The sequence below is a fragment of the Vitis vinifera genome, chromosome 18 (genome assembly GCF_030704535.1).
Source record: "Vitis vinifera cultivar Pinot Noir 40024 chromosome 18, ASM3070453v1".
NCBI lineage: Eukaryota > Viridiplantae > Streptophyta > Magnoliopsida > Vitales > Vitaceae > Vitis > Vitis vinifera.
In genome coordinates, this window is record NC_081822.1 from 4,694,688 (window position 1) to 4,720,178 (window position 25,491).

General features: G+C 34.7%; 2 protein-coding genes across 2 annotated transcripts; one reads left to right on the forward strand and one right to left on the reverse strand.

The window, feature by feature from the left end:
- Nucleotides 1–2,580: 2,580 nt before the first annotated feature.
- LOC100233115 (3-deoxy-D-arabino-heptulosonate 7-phosphate synthase 02) lies at nucleotides 2,581–6,317 on the forward strand. Its single transcript, NM_001281167.1, is given in 5 exon segments — nucleotides 2,581–3,159; nucleotides 3,273–3,550; nucleotides 4,038–4,314; nucleotides 4,731–4,976; nucleotides 6,051–6,317. Coding segments are annotated over 5 exon segments (1,647 nt in total).
- Nucleotides 6,318–7,650: 1,333 nt separating this feature from the next.
- LOC100242134 (lysine-specific demethylase JMJ21) lies at nucleotides 7,651–24,227 on the reverse strand. Its single transcript, XM_010666043.3, has 16 exons — nucleotides 23,578–24,227; nucleotides 23,157–23,267; nucleotides 22,922–22,977; nucleotides 22,585–22,727; nucleotides 21,983–22,180; nucleotides 21,699–21,898; nucleotides 20,637–20,736; nucleotides 19,962–20,537; nucleotides 19,352–19,474; nucleotides 17,235–17,315; nucleotides 16,817–17,148; nucleotides 15,052–15,285; nucleotides 12,047–12,131; nucleotides 11,689–11,905; nucleotides 8,692–8,857; nucleotides 7,651–8,093 (listed from the first exon to the last, which is right to left on the reverse strand). Exons 1-16 carry the CDS (start codon nucleotides 23,727–23,729, stop codon nucleotides 7,955–7,957), a joined length of 2,913 nt encoding a protein of 970 aa, XP_010664345.1. The 5' UTR covers nucleotides 23,730–24,227; the 3' UTR covers nucleotides 7,651–7,954.
- Nucleotides 24,228–25,491: the final 1,264 nt, after the last annotated feature.

Consider the following 25,491-nt stretch of genomic DNA (forward strand, 5'->3'; position numbering starts at 1 on the left):
ATCGGGTTGTATTAAATCACTATAAAAACTAGTGTTTGCATCCCCCATTTCTTGCTTTTTATTTTATTTTTCATTGTATTTATTATATAATTGCATATATTTTTTATTTGTATTTATATAATTTAAATTTATAAAAATTGATCATCACCTTATTCACCCTCCCCATTAGGTTGAGTCTCTTAGGTCGATATAACTAAAATCTTAATAATGTTTTAGAGTTTTCAGTAGAATATAATAAGTATAAAGGACACGAAAGACACATAATTAGTTTAAAATTTATGAAATATATATGGATAAAAACACTCTTGACTTGACTCTCCAAAGAAAGAAAAATTAAAATAAATTTACTTGAAAATATAAAATAACTTACAACATATTTATAAGAGATAAAACAAAAAAAAGGGATACAAATCTTGAATATTCAAATTTTTATAAAAATGAAGAAATGTTGCCCATGTTTTCTTTTTCTATAACTCAAGAAAAGTTGAAAGAAAACTTTAAAAAAAAAAAAAAATCTTGAAAAATCAATTCCCATGGATCTCCAATGGTTATATAATAACTAACCCATTACAGGATAAGATAAAAATGGTGTTTTTGAAGGTTATAATTCATTAAAATGAATTTAAAATTTTTTAGAATTTTGTTTTCTTATGTGTTTTTTTTTATGCATGTTTTTGCTATAAAAGTCTATCCCCTTTTCAAGTGGGAATGGATTAAGAATGTTTTGAATATTATTACATAGTTGTTAAATATTCTTAGCATCAATTATATTCCAACTTTTAGATTTTGGACTTAATTATACATCATTTATCATTTAGGTTCATTATATGCTATTGAAAGCCTTAAAGGATCATCATCCCCATTATCATACGATAAGATGGCAAATATATATATATATAAAAACCATTCCATCCATCTTATATTTTATCTAAAGGGTTTTGTCAACCATAATCCTTCAAGTCAAACAAAAAGGCATTACACATTTCTTTTATTATTAAGGCAATACAATATAGCCCCATTAGGAATTTTTTTAATTTTTATTTTTGCCCTTTTATTCTTTATTTAAATAATTTAAATTGAAAATGATAATTCACATGTTTATAAATTTCCACTAGTATTATGAGTTGGTTACCTTTCCCAAGGTTTTGCAATTTTTTGCACAAATGATAATTGTGATTTATTGCAACAATACCCTATTATTTTCGGAGCAAACATTTATGATTTTGTTTCTAAAAAATATTTTTGTTACTTTCTTATTTAAAGAATCATATGAGAAAGAGTCGAGGAGAGTGCTAGCGTAAATTCTTGGTACAACACCCAAAAAAAAAAAGAGAAAAATTTAAATATTCTACTCATTTGAGAAAGAAAATATCTACTCAATATTACTCCTAAAATGCTAGGTGGGTGACAAAAACACTTCATCAATTTACCAATCATAATTAGGCACAACCACTAATCACCATACTTGGAGGGATGCTAGGGGACACATTACCACATTCCTTGATAGCCCCAATACCCTACAAGACCTATTTTTTTTTTTTTTCCTTTTTACGTACCTATATCTATCTCACACTCTGGATAGTGATATGTAAACTAGGAAGAAACTACAAGTTCCACTATTGGATTTTATTGTATCAACTTGAGAAACCACTTATAGAGCTTACCAAGATCATAATTAATTAGAAGCTTATCAAAATATTATATATTCGATACTAGGCATTGTGACCTAATTCTTGCTCTTATGACTCAACACAATCCAATAACAAACTCATCACCTCACCTCAAAAATGTTCAATTATTCACTCTTTCATGAGGAGAGAGTTGACCATATCCCTATCACAACAATCAATACAAGTTTTATAGGCCTATATAAAATAAAGAAACCCATATTTATAAAAGGAAAATTCCTATACAATATTTTCTATCTAAAATAAGTTTCATAAAAATAGCAAAAAAGTTAAACATTCGAGACACTTTCCAATAAATATCACCCGACTCACCCCAGTTAAAATCTTTCTACACTTGAATTTCATAGCGACCACGGAAAAAAAGAAGACATTATTTAAAATTAGAATTTAGAAAAGGAGGAGTGTTGATAAATGGTATTTTATATTGGAATACAAGGGGTTGTAGTTGAATACGAATGTATTTAGTATTTACAATAAGGAAATGGAGACTGGAGAGAATGGAAAGGGGGGAGTAGGTTGGGCTCGGCTGAGTGGAGTGGCTGAGAGCTGATGGCTGATGGCTAATTGGCTATAGTCATAATCAAATTTAGTAGGTAAAAAAGCCGCAAAGCAGGGCAGAGGAAATGAATCAGCTTGACAATGGACCCTACCAAAAATTAGGTAGCTGAAATACCAAAACTGCCCCTTTCCCCAACTACCACCACCAGCCACCGCCTGTCCCTGCCCCGCCATCACTCTACCCTTAGTCTCCTCTTTCTAACCTTATAAATTCTCTCCCCATTTCTCTCCCTTCCTTTCATTGCTCACTGTCGTCTCTCGCCCTCTTTCTCTGCCAGTCTTCCTTTTCAAATCCAAAAGCAATAAAAAGGAGAGATAGAAAAAGAAAAAGAGAATGGCTCTCGCGGGCACTTCCATTATTCCCACCAATTCCAACTCCTTCCTTCAAACCCAAGCTCTTCCATCTTCGACCTCCAAATCCCACCAACCCTATCTTCTCACCAACCCCACCAAATCCGCATCTTTCCGACCCATCTCTGCCGTTCATTCCGCTGATCCCTCCAAGAATCCCGTCGTCTCCGATAAGTCCCCGAAGGCCCCCGCCGCCGCTGCCTCCTCTGCAGCCACCACTGCCTCTACCACTAAAGTCTCTGGTGCTGTTCCTGGCAAATGGAGCATAGAAAGCTGGAAATCCAAGAAGGCTTTGCAGCTCCCAGAATATCCGGATCCGGAGGATCTGGAGTCGGTTCTTCGTACCCTGGAAGCGTTCCCTCCCATTGTGTTCGCCGGAGAAGCCAGGAGCTTGGAGGAACGCCTTGCGGAAGCCGCCATGGGAAATGCTTTTCTCTTGCAGGGTGGTGATTGTGCCGAGAGTTTTAAGGAGTTCAATGCCAACAACATTCGTGACACCTTCAGAATTCTTCTTCAAATGGGCGCTGTTTTGATGTTCGGAGGGCAAGTTCCCGTAATCAAGGTCAGATCTCTGTTGTTGTTTGTTGTTGTTGTTGGTTTTTTTTTTTTTTTTTTGGGATGATTTGGGATTGTGCGTGTGAAGTTGGTTTTGAATTGGGGTTGATGGTTGTTTAGGTCGGAAGAATGGCGGGTCAGTTTGCGAAGCCGAGGTCAGAATCGTTCGAGGAGAAGAATGGCGTGAAGCTGCCGAGTTACAGAGGTGATAATGTGAATGGAGATGCGTTCGATGTCAAATCGAGGACTCCGGACCCTCAGAGGATGATCAGAGCTTATTGCCAAGCTGCAGCTACCCTCAATCTCTTGAGGGCTTTCGCCACCGGAGGGTATGCTTCTATGCAGAGGGTGACCCAGTGGAATTTGGATTTCACAGAGCACAGTGAGCAGGGAGATAGGTATATTTCATTAAACCTCTTTTAGATTTAGGTTGTTCTTCTTCTAAGTCAATTTCAGATTGGGAAGTGGAAACACCCTTTTGATTTTGTTTTTTGGAAATTCTTTTGAAAATAATTAAAAAGAATCCTCTAATAGGCATTGATGATCGGTTGTTTTGGCGTATTTTGCGATAATTGACCTTCCAATTGTAGTTTGCCAATTAGTGTATGGAACAGATGATGATGTTGAACTCCATAAGCCAGTTCCATCAATATCATTATTGTATCTACTCTTCCAAATAGTCCAAAATAGATCTCTTTTACATATATAAAACCCCTTCCCCCCGTTTCTGTTTTGATATTCTGTATAAATATCCACTAAGTAGAAGTCCTGTCTTAGATGACTTTGTCTGGGACAAGCTTCAACTCGAACCAGATTGCATTTTCGTCTAGCTAAACTATATTAGGTAATAAATTTCTCGTTGCTCTCCTTGCCATGACATACCAGGTATCGGGAACTAGCACACCGTGTTGATGAAGCCCTTGGTTTCATGGCTGCTGCTGGGCTCACAGTTGACCATCCTATTATGACAACAACTGAGTTCTGGACATCCCATGAGTGCTTGCTCTTGCCTTTCGAGCAGTCGCTTACTAGGGAGGATTCAACTTCTGGTCTTTACTATGACTGCTCTGCACACATGCTTTGGGTTGGAGAACGCACCCGACAGCTGGATGGTGCCCATGTTGAGTTCTTAAGAGGAGTTGCTAATCCCCTGGGCATTAAGGTATCTACTTTTAATACCATTTTTATTCAATAAAATTAATGCATAATTAACAAGATTGACTCAAACAAGTCGATGCAACCCCATTTCTAAGAAACTCAAGGGTTATGCAACTGCATCTAGGCCACTATGGTTTGGATTTTGGCCTGAACTGTTTTTTGTGGTGTTTCTTGGTAAGGTTGTTTCATCACCCAAATTTTACTCGGTGCTCTTTTAAGTAGATCAATTCTAATTGTTCTAGTTTAAATTGAAGTTGATACTTGATTAATGCTTCCCTTCTGTTGCTGTGTAATTTTGACTTTCAGCTGTTTGGATATGCATTATGTTGTAGTTGATCATGTATGACTTTCTCATGAGATTTGTTTATGGATTTTGAAGTAAAATTTGGTGGCTAACAGAAGATGTCTCTTGTGCTGCAGGTGAGCGATAAGATGGACCCAAATGAGTTGGTTAAGCTGATTGAGATTTTGAATCCTCAGAACAAAGCGGGTAGGATAACGGTAATCACAAGAATGGGAGCTGAGAACATGAGAGTGAAGCTTCCACACCTAATTCGGGCAATTCGCAGGGCAGGGCAAATTGTCACATGGGTCAGTGATCCTATGCATGGAAACACCATCAAGGCTCCCTGTGGTCTCAAAACTCGCCCCTTCGATGCCATCAGGGTATGATAAACTTCATCTTTCTTGTTCTTATCACTCTACATAAATTTTGTCGCCAGGCAGTCATAGTTGAGCAGAAACTACTCATTAGAGTTCAATGCTCATGCTACCAAGGGTTTTATGAACCATGCATAGAAATTAGATCTCTATTTTTTCTTCAAATATGTTTGAAGAGGCAATCTCATCCTTTTTGAATGTGTTAATCCTTTTTAGAGGATTTTATCACCTAAAATGTTTTGAAAAGAGTTGCAACTAGAGAAACTTATTTTAAATATGATAAAAAGATATTGAATTCAAATGCTATAAACAATAAAATAGTATTATTTTGAATCTATGTGGCATCCAAATCCCAGGAAAATTTTTGTTTATACCTACATTTTGGGTATGCATTAATGATAAATCTATAAATATATTTATTTTCTTCATTAGCTTTATTGTGGACTAGTATGAATATTCTTCTGCCACAATTGGCATTCCTGATCCTTTGATAAATGGGTTATAGCCTAATAAACGTCTAATACATGTTTGCTTTTAATGGAGTGGCTAGATTTCTGTTCATGAGTTCAATTTACAGAGTGATTCAACCATTTTTTTTAAACTATTTTTATCTTTAAAAACATTGATATTTGCACAAGTTTTTTACCTTTTCATTTGATTGGTCCACCAAAGATGGGTATTGTGCATTGAGCATCGGAAAATATATTTTGTCTCCCGCAATGGACTCAAATGGGGACAAACGTAGAGGTGTGGTAGGTGGGAAAGCAACACCATATAAGAAATTCCTTAATCGTGTAATTAATAATTCAAGTAAGAAATTTCTTTGGTAGGTAGGCAATTATTTTTCCTTATCCATAGTTGTGGTTGGACTGTGCCACCCACTTCAATATAGAATTTGTCTATGGCTATGCTCACCCAATGCCTGTTAGGTTGCTGGAAGAACTGAGAGAGAGATTTATAGATCCTTATGCTGGGCTAAGGGAGGAGAAGCTATTGTAAAACTTGAATTTGCTTTTCATTTAATGTTAATGATAATTATTATCATCAATGTTATAATAACATCATATTTTGTTGGAGCAGGCCGAAGTAAGAGCATTCTTTGACGTGCATGAGCAAGAAGGAAGCCACCCGGGAGGAGTTCATCTAGAGATGACAGGCCAAAATGTGACAGAGTGTATTGGTGGGTCACGAACTGTGACATTTGATGATTTGAGCTCACGCTACCACACCCATTGTGACCCTAGGCTCAATGCTTCTCAGTCTCTTGAGCTCGCTTTCATTATTGCAGAGCGCCTTAGGAAGAGAAGGATTGGATCCCAGCTGTCTCTGAACACCATGGGGCTGTAAAATGATGTTAAGGGCATCCAAGTATATTGGTGTTTTTTTACCGCGGAATTAGTAGTGCCTTTACTAATATATTTAATTTTGTTATTTTCATGTTTTAATTTATGAAGTGTTGTATGTGTATACTGGATGGGAACCATGGTTTGACTATGAAGGGTCAGAGGAATAAAGCAAAAATATTAGTAATGCCTTGAAAAGAAATTGTGTTCGGTTACTTCATTTATCATAGTATTTTTGTCCAGGAGAAACCTTATTTTGGTAGTCAGCAGCACACCATCTTCATCTAGAATGCGTGCTGGTTTGTTCAAAGTTATCAGGGTTATCTATGTTTTCAACATCCATCTAGGCTTTAGACCTGAGTAGGGTCCAAATTGTTAAACTTTGTGCTAAATTAGCCAACACCCTCCCCTATCCCCAGGGGTTTTACTGCCTTGGTTTTGCACTTTGGCTCTTGAACAAGGCGGCACACGATCAATCAAAAGTTCTAACATTTCCTGGGAAACAAAATCAGAGCAGGGAAAAAGGGAACTTGTCTTGAGGTTGGTTGAAAGTGGTTGCTAGGGTCCCCTTCCATCTGTAAAATGACCGGGAATGACCAATTTTCTGGTGCTGAACCTGAACAAGCCGGCTTCCTATTTGGCAAGAATTGATTCAGCTTAGAAACACCTCTCTCTTGCTCAATTCTGGTTGCAGATTAAAAACACAAATCATCAAATTTGTAATGCAATATTATCTTCAAACCTTGACGATAATGAATGCCTGAAGCATTAGGGACGCACAACTTGTCTGGCTTTTGGATGTTTGGTTTTTGGAACCAACTGTTTGGCATTAAGTAATACATTACTAAAAAAACATATTCCTTTAGCGCTTTCATTTTTTCATGTATTTCCTTTGCGTTTCTTTTGGTAGGTACTTTCAATCCTTAACCTTCATTTCCTATCAAAGAAAAAATCCATTCATCTCTCATATGATTCCTTTGGATTTTTTGAAAATTCCTTAAATCAACATTTTTTTTAGAAAAATGTTTTTACATATAAAATTTTCATGGAGGTCGAAGCTTAAGAAGATACTGGCAGACAAGAAAGTTTACCGCTGCCAAGGTGAGATGTAATTGTCAGATGGCAAACTTTGTCTGCATGTGGCAAAAGCCCAGCACCAGAAATAATACCATCTATTTAATTTTTGGGTGAAAAAATCCGTCAATTCAATCGACAATCTGGGACCTCCAATATTTCAGCATCCGTGCTTGTCAGTTGAACTGCTCTAATGATGATAATAATAATATTTATATCACTAATTAGAATGATAGCTACTATTTCTAACGTGACAATGTGCGGAGACGGAAAGACGGAGTCATAAATGTTTCATTCATCTGTTACAAATCAACAATATAATAATAGCACTGCGTTACATGCGTTCCAAGAGTCACAGTGCATTCATGCACTTATTCACCTTGTCCCCTTTTCCGGAAAAACAAATAGATTAATAATTCTTTAAGTCACAAATAGAATTATTGCCTTATTATTAAGGTTCACAGCTACATCCAATTGAAAGAATTTTGGTAAAAGTTATGTGTTCAGAACAGGCACCAACATCCGCAACACGAAACCCAACCCCTAAACGAGCAATCAAAGGTGTGATCAGCAGAAGCCGTCGTAATTATTCAGCTCTCCCCATACTGTCTCCTCAACTTCTTCCCATGATTTTGCCACCTTCAGCTCCTTCCATAAACTAAAAATTGCCCCCAACACATTCTCTTCATGCAAAATACAGTAGCACCTGCAGATAGGGGAAACCATTAGAAAAAAATATATATATATTCTATAGGTGTAAGGCACCAATGCTACAATCACAAAACTTCTACTAGAAAGACCACCACGATGCTGATATGGGAAAGAAACATAGAGAGAGCAGAGTGATGACAATAATGAAACCAAAATGCCATAAAGAAGATAAATGTGTGTGCTTTGTGTTTCTGGCCAAGTTGCTTAGTAGAATTCACAAGCAACCTTGAACCAGCAACAAACTCAGTCCATCCATTTCATGTTTTAGTGCTTCTTTGACATGTGCATCTAAATAACAAATGGACCTTGATGAAAATAACAGGGAAAATTTTGAAGTAGCTTGAGGAAAAAAATCTGGTTTCCCCTAATTATCAAAGCATAATTCTAGAACTATAATGTTTGGTTATTGGAAAAAAAAAAAAATAACTGCAGTCTTATGGACAGTAGATATTTCATTTTTAGTGCTGATAAAGAAAATAAGGTCAGTATTGCAATAAATTTCGAAAGAAAATCAACCAACAATATTGTGGATAACTAAATTGGGAAAGACAGAATATGTAGACATAAAGAGATGTCGATTTTCACCAACTTACATGGCATGGTACGATAGTCGCCTGAACTTATCATCATGCTCTAATCCATTCTGCGATGTTCTTCTCACTAAAGGAAGTTTATAGCTTTCTAGAAACTGCTTAAGCAGACAAGGGTCTCCTCTAAAGACATCAAGGTGTATGGGGATCAAGTCCCAAATAGGGTCACCTGAAAAAGAAATATAGGAATCAGATTTCACATTAGGGTGATAAAGATGACCTAATGCATCACTAACTACAATTAGAACATATAAGATGTATATGTCATGACTGATGCTAAAAGTCAAGAAGATAGTATTACAAACTATAGATATTATCAAAGAGAATGATATACATTGTGAATCAAAATCCTACAAGATCAAACTTTTAGGAAAATTGGTAGTTCAACATGGTATCTAGAGTTGTAACTTGGTTGAGTTTGTTGGGTTCATGGCTAACTTGAACCTAATCTAAATTAAAAAACAGACTTAACCCAACCCAACCTCTAACTCGAGATACTAAACCCAAATCCAACCTAACCTCATTTCTCTAAGCTCAGGTTGAGTTCAAGTTGATCAGGTTGATCAGTTACATAATTCCAAATTCATCTATAATGTTTTTTTTTTTTTTAAATTTTGTACATTTATATGAAAATTTAAAGAGTAAAGAGAACAAAATTTCAAGATAGTAACAAAAAATATATCTTAAAAAAAAAAAGGAAAACGAATATAATATAATATAAATTGATATTTTTTCTTAAAAATCTCAAAAGAAAATGAATATTATTACATAGGATAATATATATTATAAATTTTATAAAAACATTAAATCAGATTTAGGTTAGGCTCGAGTTGTCCAAACCTTGGCTCGAGCACAACCCAAATTGAGTTCAGATTGAAAAAACTTAATCCCAGTCCAAGTTAAGTATTGGAAAAAGACGCAAGAAGGCTTGGCAAATGGCGCCGTTATGTATTTTTTGATTAGTTTGGAAGGAGAGAAATAGGTTAGCGTTTGGGGATGAGGACCTTTTGCTTCAAAGGTTAAAATATTCTTTTGTATGTAATCTTTGGTTTTGGGTCAAGGGTTCCCTAGCAGAGAGTCATTCTTCTCTTGTAAGTTTTGTAGACTGGATAGGCTCCTAGTTAGGAAAGGTGGCGTGTATACTCCCTGTATACTTAGAGGACACCGGTTTTTGGTGTTCCCTCTTTTCGTTTAATATACTTCTTTTACTTATCAAAAAAAAAAAAAGTATTGGAAATGACTTTCCAAGTCCATCCAAACAATGGGTTGGGTTCGGGTTGAGTCAAGCCCATCCACCTGAGTTGTATCCCTAATGGTATCATAGCATTGTATGGCGGGAGGTCATGTGTTCAAGCCTCACTGCATAATATTTATTTCCCTAATTTATTGAGCCCACATTTAAGCCCAAAGAGGTTGATTGTCATTGTTTGCCTACAAGCCTATGTGTCTCTCTATATATGGGGGTGCCACACATATGGGCGAGTATTAAAATCCAAATCCTACAAGCTTAAGATTTTAGGAAAATTGGTAGTACAACAAATATCACAAACTACATTTTAGACCATATAAGATGTTTATGTCATGACTGATGCTAGAATTTAAGAAGACAACATAGTGCATTTTTCTGTATGCAATATAAAAGAAATCAAAACAATAGTAATATGAATTATAGTATCAGAGTGTTCTTAGATGCAGAGTGAAAGGCTGGTGAGGTTCTGAATCTTCACCAAACAGAGAATTTTTACAGTAATTTATAATGAAAGCATTTTTGCTGGTATCAACTGAACAGAAACAATATTGGGATTAAACTAGGTCATGTTGAAGAAACAGCAAACTGAGGGTCTGGTTCAAATAATGGATTGCGCTTTTTGTTTAATTTTCAACTGCAAAAATGATGAACAGATCATCTCCAGTCAATTGCCACTCAAACCTGAATTTCTTCACACATGGTCCCAAAAAGCATCTAAACATTTTCAGTTTGCAAACAGGCACCTAAATCTAACTGCAAACAGTTTAATACACACCCATAGAAGTAACATGGCCATGGAAAATGGAGATTATATCAAGTGTCTAAACAGTGAGGGTTTGAACATGAAGTTTTATGGAAAAGAAGATTAAAAAAACAGGTGTTCTTATTCAGGCTGATAAATTAACAATTATGCCTCAAATCAAATTTGCCTAGTTTTAATTTTAGGAGCATTGCCTATGGGAACAGTAATTGATTTTGACAGAATAAATTTCCAACCTTATTCATTTGATCAGTAACTTTGATAGAGAAAACTCAGCAAAAATCCCTATATGGACGATGGGAAACTGATTGGTGATCTCTATCTAAGAGAATTAACAAATAACAATTTCCAATTCATTCTACCAAAAAGGATCCATAGATTTTAACAGAAGTAAATAAAATCAACTAAAGAAGGAAAAACTAACATCTCTAACCAAGCAAAAAGAACCTCAAATGCATAAAATAACGTATGCAATACATGGGATTTAAAATCTAATTTACAATAAACAAAATTATAAGCAAATGCCCAAGTTTAAGAGAGTATTTGTTTTTTTAACTTTTTACTGAAAGTAATTTGCTTCTAGACTTTAAGTTGTTTGTTTTTCTACTATTTCATAACTTACTATAAATTTTTGGTTGAATAGAAAAAGTAACATGTTAGTTTTTCTTTACTTTTTAATGCTTAATAAAAATAAAATATTACAAAAACAAACAACCTAATACTTAACACTATCAAACACTATTTAGTTTTAAATTCTATTTAGAATTAAGTAAAAAAAACCAAACACCACCTAAAGCTTTTTCAAAATTGGTTGTTTAAAAACAATTGATTTAGAATATAAAACCATTAGACACCAAACATGCTGAAAAGGTTTCCTTCATGATATAAGACTTTCAACTAGCTCAATGCTTTCAAAGACAAACAGTAGCCATAAATTTTTTTTATATAACTGTAGCATGGAAAACTAACTGAATCACTGAAAAGTAGTCACCTATAGACAGATCACTGAAATCAAGAATGTGGCCAGGACGCCACGATACTTCCTCTGTGCAGCCATCTGCAGAACCATTGCCTGTCAGACAAGAATCTGTGGCAGGTGTGGTCAAGCAAGAACTAATCCTACATGGTTCCATGTGAATATTGTCATCCATGATATCTGAGTGTATCCAGCAGCAAGGTTTATTAACTTTGTCTTGGCCATTTTCATCCTAAAGTAAAATAAAAGTCAAACACAAATATAAAGATGTTAAAAAGAGATTATGGCAAGGAATTTTTTTTACAGTAAGTACAAAAATGACAATCGTAATAACAACAACAATAACATTGATAATAAGAGAGGCGAGAGGTACCTGGAATATATTGAGCAACTTTGCAAAATCATTTGGGAGGTATTCGTCAACTTTTTCCATCAGGCTGCTAGGAATTGGATCTCCCCTATAAATTGCAACTGAGGATTAATCAGAAGCACACAGATTCCTTTTATGTCATATTAAAACAAGCATGAGCAAAGCACATTCAATAAACAGCAAGGCCAAGATCATAGCCACTAATAAATGTAAAGAACAGAACCCTCATTGAAAAGATCAAATTCAGTCACAGAAGACAAATCACAGATAGATGAATTAGCAGGGATTTATGGATCAGTGCAACAAATAACATGCATGCATTAATATATAAGCACAAGCATACAAAAGAGCACAACAAAGATCAGACAATCCATTAGCCTTATATTAGAAAAAAGGAAACATGATATTTGCATCTGTAAGCCACAGCTTTCTTACCAAAAGAAGAGAAAAATAAATGAAGGAAGAAATTATTTGGTTGCAACACAATCTCTCATCAAATAAGCATTTTTGAATATTCATCATAACAATTTTTACAGTAATATGACAAAGAGCTAAATGGAGTGTCCTGATATCTAACAAGCAAGGCGAAAGGATCCACCATTACCAACAAAAATAATAACAACAAACAATAAAAAAAATCAAAGAACCCTACAAAAAGATGTCTCAAAATTTATTAAATTGTTTCCCATCAATGTGACCCACTACACAAAAAGCAAATAAAAAACAACCTAATTTCTATCATGTATGCTGCATGTACCCTTTTAAGAAAGGTGATCTCTACACATTTCAGCAGAGTAAATTCACCCAGAATCAGCTCAAGCAATTTAACCACATGATTTGAAACACTATTTATATAATGGGCTTATGTTTTGAACATGCTTTAAGAAATGTGATTCACCATATGATGGGCCAAGAACATTTTTCTAATTTCTGGTAAGTTAGAAAACCATACAAGCTGTAATGTGTACAAGTCAGGTCTTTTATCCCCATACATGGCAGGCATATCTGATCCCTAAAAAGGAGGGGACCACTGTCCCACAGGTTACATTAGGAAGCTATGTGTAGCCAAATCTTCTTTATTTGGGAGGTTTACATCATCAATTTTTATCTTTTATTCTTCATTTTTTATTTGGTATGACCAAAGTTTTTAAAGGCAAAAGTGTGAGCTGAGGCGTTTTTGCACCCATGAAGAGAGACATAAAAGCCTTGAAGTGTTGAGACATAAGCCTGAACCTTAATTTTCATAAAAATAATTTTCTATAGCATATTTTCATACAATATCTTCTCTCCAACTTTTAAATGATTCATATTGAAAAAAAATTATCATAATTGATTTTTTTTTTCTAATTGAAAAATCATAATTAATTAGATTGCATAATTTTTTTCTCCACATAATTAAATCAGTAAATAAATAATAATCTAAATAAAAACAGTCAAAATAAATAAATAAAATTTTAAGTTAAAAAAAGGGTGAGTGTGGTGTAGAAGAGCATTACTAGAGTTTTAAATTTTAGCCAAAAAAGGGGGGACCACTGTCCCACAGGTTACGTTGATAAACTATGTGTGCCAAATCTTCTTAAAATCATTATTTTTATTTTTTATTCTTCATTTTTATTTGGTGAGAGCTACCATAATTTCTTTTCCATAGCATTCTAAAAAGTTGTACTAATAACAATCTAACGCACTTTTTGATTGAAAACAAATAATCAAATGAGGCCAGCCCTTGAGGCCAAGTTTAAGTTGCAAGGGGTTGGGAAGGTTATTGGTTGAATTCTATGAAATAGAAAAACAAAGAAAAAAACCCTACTTATAAAAACTAATAATAAAAAAAAAATGGAATTACTTCTGAAATACTTAATCTACCATTTGGAATCACCATCTGGTGAAACAGGCCTTTTTCCATCAACAAACTGTACAAACTAGATTTTATGTTGGTTAGTTAGCTTGTTTCCATTAGTAGCATGTAAAACATAATATATCTAAAGAGGTAAGGACATAAATGTCTCAGAATTATACCACAAAGATGACCAAAGAGTTTGCCTGCCAAAGAGGTAACTGCCACAGTTAGTAACCACATACGAGTGCCATAATAAACTGATTCTGTAGATTTAAGCCATGTAAAATCCAATTTTCTCTTGAGGCCTAGCTTAAGTGGCAAGGGGCTGGGGTAGGAAAAACAGAGACTCCACATTCATTACCATATAATAGCAACATATAAAGAAATGAACAAATAAAACAAATGAGAAAAAGAAAGGAAAACCAAAAGCAAAAAAGGAAACAAAAAGAAAAAGAAAAAATCCATTTTGGCTATAGGCAATAATTAACAATAGGGCTATCCTTATGTAGGTTGGGTCATGTTGATGGCCAACCCATGCCCATCCTAAATTAAGAATATTCAACCGAAACTCAACCACTTACTTGAGGTACTTAAGCCAAGCCCAACTCAACCCAACCCCTAACTTGAGGTACTTAACCCAAGCCCAATCCAACTAATTTCTCTAAACCTGGATTGAGTTGTTAGGCTCAAATTAATCGAGTTAGACTTAGGTTATTTTCTTTCATTAATTTTTTTTATTATATAGGATATTATAAATTAGAAATATTATAAAAATATTAAATTAGGTTCGGATTTGGCTCAAGTTGCCAACCTGGACTCGAGCCTAACCCAAATTCAGTTCAAGTAGAAAAACTTAACCCAAGTCCAATCCAAGAATAAAAAATGATCTCTAAGCCCTTCCAAAGGTTAGATGTGCTTAGGTTGGGTTGTACCAATCCATTCAGTTGCACCCCTAATTAATAATGACACAATACAGGTGTTGTTTTCCCACATAAGGTGACACACTTGACATGTTAGTCTCAAATATGAACACAATAACAGTGCAGTAATCCAAAGGGTACATGGTGTCAAACATGACAAAAGCCAAACCATATGCTTTATGTATCTGCATCAATAGTTGCTCAACAGGTAAAGGTCAATTTTAAGTACTTCTCTGAAGGATAGGACATACCACTTAGTTAAGCGGCTGGAGACATCCTTTCTCTTCCTGGCTAGAGTTCTAATGAAAATCTCCCATTCAGCTGGAATGCCAATTTTATCAGAAATTTCATCCATAAAACCATTATCAAGGGACAAGTGTATTGAATCGTTCAAAGATGGATGGGGCAAGATATGAAGATTATGCAGCTGCTCTCCCAAAAAAGAAGCTAAATTTAGAACATCATCCCTTGGAAGTGTATCTCTTCTGCAAAAAGAAGAGAACAGTCAACATTGATAATAAAACTAAATTACTCTTATTCCTAGCTCTTTTAGATTTCAGTTATGATATACACAATGTACCAAATTAAAAACCAAAATACTAAAAATATTGATTAAAATAAAAGTTTCAGATTTCATTAAAAAGAATGTAAGAAACATTTAAAAGAATTTTACAAAAAAAATAAAAATATAGTAAGAAACAAAAAATCTCACTAGCTATTTTTCAGTCATTTTCATATTTTTTTATAGGAAAAAAGAATCATAAAAAATTTCAAGAGCCATGAGAGAGAGAGGGAAAGTAGCTAGTGATACCCTTATTGTCATTCTTTAAACAAAGTAATTTTAAACATTAGTCACAAGTATACACAATGTATCAAATTAAAAACCAAAATACTAAAAATATTGGTAAAAAAAAAAAAGAATTTCAAAAAATAGCACATGAAATAAAAATATAGTAAGAAAATAAAAAATCTTAGTAGCTATTATTCAATAATTTTTTGTAGGAAAAAAGAATGAAAAAGAATCTTAAAAAATTTTCAAAGAATTCAATAATTTTTTCTACTAAATTTTTTTGAAGAACTAAATATAAAATAAGTGAAAGACACAAAACCTTGTATGTAAAAATAATTTGTCATATATGAACATCTAAGGACCAAATCATCACTTAAACCTCAAATAAAATACAAGTGGTTAACAAGAGCTTGATTGTTATTATCCATAATTTAAAGTATCCTATTAAACCATGTTATCTCTTATGATTTAAACTAAACACATACTCTTAATGTGAACAATTAGATAAGACATAATTTTATGAAAAAATAAATAGCATATAATTTAATAATAATAATATAGTTTAATTGTAAATTAGGTTGTTATTTACTTTAATTTCAAAATAAAAAATTCAAAACCTTCCAAAATCCAACCCAAAGATAATTCAACATTAAGAACTTATTTAATAAAATAGCAAATAAATTTTTTTTAAATAACAAAAAATAAATTAAGATAATAGTTGCATGAGAAGAAAAAAGATGAAAACAAAATTAAAAATTAATTTTTTAAATTTTATTGAAATCCTAATATATCATTACCACTAAAGGATAAGTATTTTTCCAATAACATTTAATTAAAAACATTTTGTGCTTTTGAAAATTCAGTTTGTAGAGGTGGAGAGGAGGAGGGGCAGCGGGTTGCAAAGTTTTAATTTTTAAAAGATTGTTATTTATGTAAGCATTTTTTTTTTTCATTAGGGAAATTTTAAGAGGGGGCATTAGCTCCAACATTGTTGAGGAATCTTGAGACTTTGGTGTTTCTATCTTTTTCCTTTTCCTCTTCTTTTTCTACTTTTGGGTGTTTGCTGGTATTCTTCACAGATGATGCTGTCTTCTGGTATTCTTTTAATATCAGCATCTTGCCCAATAAGAAAATGTATTTGCCACTTCTAATGTATCAGAAAGGCAAAAAGTTCAGCTTCTAGCATTTGAACTGAAACAAGAAACAATAAGGCTAAGAGAACTTACAAACGAGCAAAAATCTTTCCTTTGCATCGTTTTGTTATGATATAAGGCCATATCCCTGCGCATTCAGCCGAACTAATAGATTCATATGTTGATGCTCCTGCTTTTTTATATTCAAAATCTTTCTTGCTCCATACACCAAAAGAGAAACCATCCTCCATACACTTTGCAGGAACCAAATTGCACTTAGCAATCACATCAGGCACTCCTTTACCATCCCAAGGCACAATTGTATAAGATCCATTATCAAGAAAGAGAATCCCGCTAGCCAAGACATCAGGAATATGATCTTTCAAAGGGGAGTTGACTTTACATAGTAGACTGTAAAATTCAAGCTGTAAACATGCAATACGACAATCTGTAAGACATATGCTCAGAGAGAGAGAGAGAGAGAGAGAGAGAAAGAGGAAAAGGATGATACCTCAGCACCTAAACTGTGAATTGATGCCTCTAGCCCTCCTTCAACAAAGAGCTTAACTACAGAGTCAGAAATGAGATAGACCTGCTCAGAAAGACATGAAGAAGTTATCACCAGTTCATTCCTACACACACCCACACATGTATCACCAGTTCATTAGAGATAAACTTCACCTTTCAAGGTATGAAATTATTTCTCGCTTTTATGGACCGTACCCACCATAAAGTTATATCATGTCATACCCTTTCTACTATGCATTGAAACTTTTTCTTTGACTTAGATCACTCAAGGACATAGTAAAAGAGCTCAGAAAATACAATCAAGTAATGGGGGGTCAATCAGGACAGAACCTTATTCCCAGGTTTGGATTTCACCCATTATGTGGTTTCAGCATATACAAGTATGCCTCTGTATTAGACAGTTCTACTATCCTCCTATATAACTTGAAGCATCATATGGGACAAGTTTTAATTACTCAGGTGCAGCACCTCTAAGAATTTGTCAACAGGTAATGGTATCCTAAGTTCTAAGTAGGAATTTAGGATGGAAGCAGGTAATGAAGTCTCTGTTTGTGACTCTTTCTCATAATAAGTTTCCATGTGTATGTTGTGTCAAGCATTTAATTAGAAGTAGATTCCCTATAACATAGGTCTAGCTCATTTTCCAAAAATTCTAGGATGCACCTCGATACTTAATTAGGTCCTATGATAAACATTAATCTATGATGGTGCTTCATGTTCACTGCTTCCTTCCCAACCAAACTCAGGAATACCTTTTTCTTCCCTCCCCAACCCCCATATGCACTGGCAGTAGGCATTTGCACTTTGCAGCTTGCTTTCTTCAGACCAATGATATTGTAGATCATGTCTCAGTTGTTAATTTATTTTTATTTTTCTATTCATTGTTTCAAACAGAATACTACCAATGAAACCCCAACCAGATATAATGGTTCTCCTCACTCCCAAATCAATTCTTTGCATATGGTGCCCATTTCTTCTGACCTGGCTGGGACAGGTAGTGCTCCTTTTCTGCACAAATACAATGACTTTTTAAAAGCTGAAACTCCAAAATGTCCACTATAGTCAATTGTCTTGCAGCAGCAACTATTTCTTGTTCATTTTTGAAAGGTCCCCAATTACCACCTCACCCTCTTAGGATGCTGAGTTTGTTTCATTTCTTCCATCTATCATGAATTTTTTGTTCTTTGGTCAATCAAATTGGATTGAGCAAAACAACTTGCTGTGGAAGAGCCAGCTTCTTGTCATGCTGAAATCATAGATCTACATGATTTTCTTTTTTTCTAAAATGCTAACCTACTCCTACCATCTCCCTTTGTTGATGATATCTGTTGGCTCCCAGAAGCCTCAAATCACCTGAAATATTCCTTGTTACATGTTTGATTAATTGCTTCTCTCAACAATCAACAGGTTCCTACTGGTATCAGTCCTTTCTTGGATTATAAGATTGACTGCTTCAGTGATTATTAAAAATGTTGAATTAGGTCAACAATTAACGAATCTTCAGTCAAACACTGGTCAGTAGTTAGTAGCAATATTTCTCTCATTCCCTCTCCGAGTGAAAAGGATTAGTTTAATGATCAGCAAATTTTGGACATAATTAATTATACATTACACTTCCAAACATGCATCGCAGGACCCTATCCAACTGAATGCTGACAAAAGCCTCAACAAATAAGCATTTCTTGTTGAGAAAAACAGAAAAACATCATATTATAAATTGTATTATGAGATTTTTAATCAAATTCTATAATCTCTTTAGACTTTCCCACTGAACAACCAATAAAGCATTAAGTTCTTTTTCTTTTTGTTTGGGGATTCGATTCCTTTCCCTCCCCAACAGAAAGAAAAAAGAAACTCCTAACTATAAGTTTTCCAATAAGTATGCAATAATCGATTAATCGATTTGTATAAATAAGTGGACCAATCTAGAAATCTTCGTATCCTTAGGTTAAAATCGAAAATGTTGAGCAACTATTTATTCAAAAAAATGAACTAAAAAAGAAGAAGTAAAACCATAGGTTCAAGCTATCAATAGAACCTCCAGTTAACTTATGAACCTTCAATTACTGAAACTAGTTAAAATACAGAAAGTTCACTTACAGGATTGCTTCCAGTGCCAACAGGAAGCCTCTCATCATCTGTGGGAGGAGGCAAACCATGGAAGGTGCAAATTTGTGCTGTGCGCTCTAGCCACTTGCCTGCATTTAGGGCAAGACATGCTCCCTAGGACATTTCAAGACATGAAATATAAAAATTAGAGATGAAATCCAAAAATAAAATATGGCTGGCACTTCAAATTCTACATAAATATAAAAACCCGTGAGAGTAAATCCAGTGCAGCCACTAGTAAACCAACAGGCAGACTCACCAACAGTTTCACACCTGGCACAAGCAGTAGTCATGTTGTGTATTAACTGGTGCCAAGGTGGATGGGTGCTGATTGGGGTTAGAATAAAAAGAAGTCCTCCATGGAAGATCTCATCGGCAGAGAATCTGCCTAGTTACTCCCTTAAATAACCAACCTACTCATTCTTTAAGAATAGTTTCACTTTTTCCCAAAAATATTTTTAGTGTACTCACAAAGGCAACTCACATATACCACAATGTCTTTGATAGATCACCAAAGCCTACAAGGCAGACCTTAGCCTTCTCATTTAATGAACCACCAATAGACAAGCATTAAAAAGAGGCTGAGAAGAAAAGACAATACCTTCCATATAAGCTCTCTCATTCCTGGTTTTCCAACCCAAAGCTTGCATAACCATTCTCTCATTTCTCGTTGTCCTATGCAATTGCTTGAGCTCCACAGAGAACTGTAGTGGTCTTTCTCTTGATCCAAAAACACGGACAAGAAATTTATATCATAATAAAAATCTTGATTCCACAAATCATAACTTTTACAGGCACCATTTCTTGCACTTTGGTTATCTGGATCCTTCCCGGGTTGGTAAGTTCTAACTCTCTTCTCCTTCCTAGTCAGATCTGGATGGTTCAAGCCATCTTTATCACAGAATGCATCTATTTTGCCATTCTCAAAACTTCCTTTGTCCAAAGCAAGCATTCCAGCACGGCAAACTCCTTTATGATGATAACCTGGAGCCATATCAAGGCATACAAATTCAAAGTTTTTGGAATTTACAAAATTCTGTGTGACAGCAATAGTGGTTTCCAAATTTAACACACAGTGCCACCATCCACTTGGAACATATATTGTTTCTCCAGGTAATTGGGTACACTCGATTGGCTTGTCTTCATCAGCAAGAAGTGGATAAAAGTCCAGCCACCACTGTTAACAAAAATGGCATACAAAACAACTTGAACAAGTGTTATTAGAAGTACAAAATAAATCATCGATGTTATGCATCTGGATGTCTACATCAGATACCTGCAATGATGTTGGAGTCTCAATATTGACATCACCATCTTCTTCATTTACATGTACTGTAACACCCGTAGGCACTCTTCCTGGAGGATACAATGCCCACCTATTCAAACATGATTAGGACGTTACCTTAATCAATCCATATAGAGAGACAACAAAGAAACAAAGACAAAGAACTCTTCCATACTAGATGGTCACAAGTCAAAACAGGCACTACTGGAAAAACATAATTCACAATGGAATAATGATAAAGGCAATGCCAAAATTGATATTTAAAAGGAAGTTATTTAAAAACACCTATTTAATTTCTTGTAGAAATTCCTAAATTGACCTCAACACAGTTGCAGAGATGAGAAAAACCAGGAATAAATGTTTTTTAACTTTTGACCAAACAATTGGTCACATGAATGTGGACAGCCACAAGTGCATGATAGATGCATGCAAAAACTTACTTTTTTTTTTTTCTCTTTTGATCAATTTCACCAATGTATGGTTTCACATGTTAATATTGAACACACTAAGACTTCAGAATAATTGAGCATATATTAAACAGGATTGAAAAAACAAACCTATCCAACGACAGGTTGATCAATCTAAACCTACTTGAGAAGCAGCCCACTCAATCTCTTCATTTTTTAATCTCTTAAGCAGCTATGTTAGAAGCAAATGTGAAGGAAAAATCCAGGTTTTCTACAAGCACATACCTACATGCTTAGAATTTTGTTTCCCCTTAAAAGTTTATAAGAAACAAATTAGTTCTCATGATTAAAGAAGTTAGTATTGATGACAAAACCATTTTCCCATGACAATTGTCTATTCAATTCTATAGAAAAAGATGTGATCACTATCCTCACAGTGTTAGAAAGGAAGATAAAAACATAAAACAAAACACCATAGCTAGGGAATTTGGACCTTAAAATGTAAAACCGGTTGTGAAATTTAGATACACAGTTTATCTAGTAGCAATAGGCATAGGCTGAAACAAATTATAGAGACTACAGAGCAATGCATAGAGACATATTTGTTTTCATGTTATCAAGCATCAAGTTTCTCTTTTACAGTCACCTCTTACGCCCACAAAGAAGAGTATTCCAAGCACTGGTAAGAGCTGGATCAACATGCCAAGAAGCACCAGACCTTTCTGGCCCAATAATGAGCCATCTAAAAGGTGGTCTCTGATCTCTATCTAAGACATCAAAAAAGTCTTCTTGAAATAGATGAGGCACGCTGTAATCTTTCAACAAGCCTGGTGCAACTTCACCAAACTGCAAAAATAGCAAGCTGGTTTATTTTGAAATTTTTTTATTCAAGACTGCATTATATGAGTATTACTACTAACATAGGATCACCTTGTCATCAAAAATATACAGGGGATCCTCATCATGCTGAACTTTCATGTATGAGACATAATCTTTGAATTTCATTGTGATCTTCCGTGAACTCCTTTGGGATATCTTAAATGCTGTATCTCCATAATTCATCAATAGCTGATCAGTTGTCCAGGTACTTCTCGCTGGCCAAGTATCAGCTAATCCAGCAAGCAAAACCTAGAGTAGGGTTCATCAATAAAGCAGTGAACAAAACGAACAAGAAACTGGTAGTAATTCACAGTTTTTCCACCCAAAAATGTTCAAAATAAAACAAGTAAATCTATTTGAGATAAGAAAGAACATGGAAATAGTAAAACAACAAGACTTAAAAACAATAAGAAACAGAAGCCAGTATATAAAATATGATGGAACTGAATATGTGCATGACCAGTTTAACACATACACATGAGGTTCTCTCCAAATACAAATAAAATCTTCATGTCCATGATATGCATTTTGAGAAAGTGAGCAGACTAATAAAGGAAAAAGAGAGGGTAGAAATCCACGATTATAACATATTATTTTCACCATTTCTTTCAATCTAGTTCTTTGGATTCAAATATGAATCAGAGCTACTTTACCGGTTTTTTCCCATCATATTCATGACAGAACGCTTCTAAAGAGAGATCTTTCCTTCTTTCTGCTTTCCCATTATCAAAAGTGAACCCATCCAATGTGGTGTGGCACCGATATAATCTTCTGTACAGGAATAAAGAGTTGAATCCTGCAAAATGTTAAACACACCAAGGCATTCTTCTAATCAAGAAAACACTGCAGATAATAATAATAGTAAAAAGAAGAAGAAGAAACTAAAACAGTCTCGCAAAGAAAATTTCTGAATATCGACTGGAAAAGAGAGCCAGTGAAGGGAAAAGTTATTAAATGACAGTTAAGAACCCATAGCAAGAGACTTTTTACCATCAAAATGCAAAGGCTTTTCGCAAGGTTCTATATATCCATTTGGCATATGCTCCCTGCAATAGAAAAGGGACCTTTTCTTTAACAACACAAAATAGGAAGTCAAAAGAAACTTAACTCATATACAACTGATGGGAAACCAATATGAGAAGTACTCAATAAGAACCCAATTCCCAATTAGAATCAGAGAGTAAAAGCTCTCTAAAACAAACGTAGAATGATTAGTAATACATACTGAAGCAGTGCCGTTTTCTTCCAGGAGCCTTTGTACTGAAGGTGATCCTTTACATTATTAAGGCATAGACTCATCCATAGAGGCTCTTCATTGCACAATATGTACATCACACTGCATATTTTAGAGAATCAAATTTAAAGAATAACAACAAAAATAATAATCTCCCATGCTAACTTCCAAGAAATTCAAATTAAAGAAACGTGTATGCAATGGGGCACCACAAATAAATTTTATATGAAGAGTGATAACACAATGAAACCGCCAATTTTCTGCACAACCACTCACAGAACAAATCCTATTTTCAGATTGGAGACAAAAAAAACATATTTTGTGATCGGGTCAACAGCAATGAATTTAAAGACAAAGCCTACATATAAACATTGGGCGAAATAATCAGAAAACCAGGGATATGAGGAGGGACCTGCTAACACAAGCGAGTCGTGAAACATCTCGGGCGCCGAAACTTGCCAAAATAGCAAGTATGATTTCATCGGGAAGGAGACGTAGGTCTCCGAGAGCGTCCGCTCTGCGATCTTTGAGCCCTCGTGTGTGGGTTTCAGAAATTTCCGTCATTGCTGAAAGAATTCAAGCAGATATCTCTGTGTCTCAATTCTCAACGCGAATTGTGTTCGGGTATAACCACCGCCCCTTCCGACCGCGTACAACTTAAGCAGAGCACCGCAGGGGTATCAACCGTCTTTTCTTATGCGCGTAACACCGCGTGGGGGAAGTGCAAGTTTTCGCAGCCAGTGCCGCCTCATTTCTCAGAACAAACGCTTACATCTCTGTCTCGCCGGGCTGCAAGATTTTGAACTTTTGATTTTTTTGTTTATATTAAACTTTAAGTTGTCTTCATTTCTCATTTGTTTTCCCTTGTTTGGAAATTTGGATCATTTTTTTTAGGTTATTAATAATGGATTAATACAAAAATTTATATGGTATTTTTTTGTTTTTGAATTGTAAATCTCAATTTTCCAAATTTTTGCAGAATGTTTTGTAGTCTTTTCTCTCTTTTTTCCCTATTTATAATTTTTCTTGGATGTATATTTGTCTAGAATGGCTGCTAACTTACCAGGTTTATCCTTCTCAATGCTACTTTCTTTAAATTAAAGAATTGAACAAAAGGCGAATTCCAAATTTCATTTTTTTTTTAATGCCAAGAAAATGAATGTGACAAAATGGCAATACCCATATGAATGATATTTTGAATTTCCTGGTCTACACTATTTTGAACACATCATTAGGAATAGGGACAATACACTACAAGGTTTGAAGTTTGAACATGTCATTACGAAGTAAAGTCTGGCTGACCATTTTCATCTAGCCCACACCTATCTTTTTTAACTTATTCTTTCCATCCTCTGCTTATATTTCTACTTCATACTATTTTATCCTATTTTTTCTTCTTCTTTTCCCATAATATTTCATCCCATTTTTTCCAATGCTCATCTTTCTACATCCTACTATTTTATTCCTGCATCATCGTATGATAAATAATTATTGACTACTAATATATTTCTGCCTTCGAAGAGCCATATTCGACCCCATTTTCAGGTTATCTAGTGAATTCAGACAAACAAGAGATGATAATTCAATAAAACACCCGAGACAAAGTGAGCCACATGTCACATACTTAGTCTTTTTTCCTAAGCTCGTGCGGCACTTAGACAAGTCAAAACGTTTGATCTTGCTAAGTCAACCTTACTCCCAATGCTTAACTTGCTAGGCTAAAATGCTCACGACTCAGAAGCTTTGGAAGACATAGTAGGCGACTCTTGAAGAATATAAGCTTTTATTGCTCAAAGGAAGTTTTACAAGTGCTTTAGGGACTCACTTGCTTGGTTGGTTATGTTTTTGAGTGGTCTTGGGGTGATGTTTTGGCCAAATGAGACTTTCACCTATTTATACCCACCAATAAAACTCTCTGGAACCTTGGAGAGTTCCTTACAACTCAAGAATAATTTAAAACTTTCTACATAATTATATATACAAACCTATGTACAAAAATATACAAGAGATTCCTAGAATTCTCTAGAAAGTCTTGTACTCCACTCCTTCCTCCATAGTGTAAAGATGTGTGAACATTTCTAGGCATCTCTAGAACCTTCCACACTCTTTCTATTAATGACTTAATGTAGATGGCTCCAAAAGCTTCCTAGGCTCTATATAAGCCCATGGGAAGGGTCATTTGAAACATCTTGTGACATAGAGCTTCGTAGCTTATAACTGACAGGAAACATAGTGGAAAAAAGGCTCCTTACCATGGATGATGGAAATTATTTCTGCCTTAGAGTAGTCATTCTTTGCAGAGCTATCCTTAAAACAGAAAAAGTTT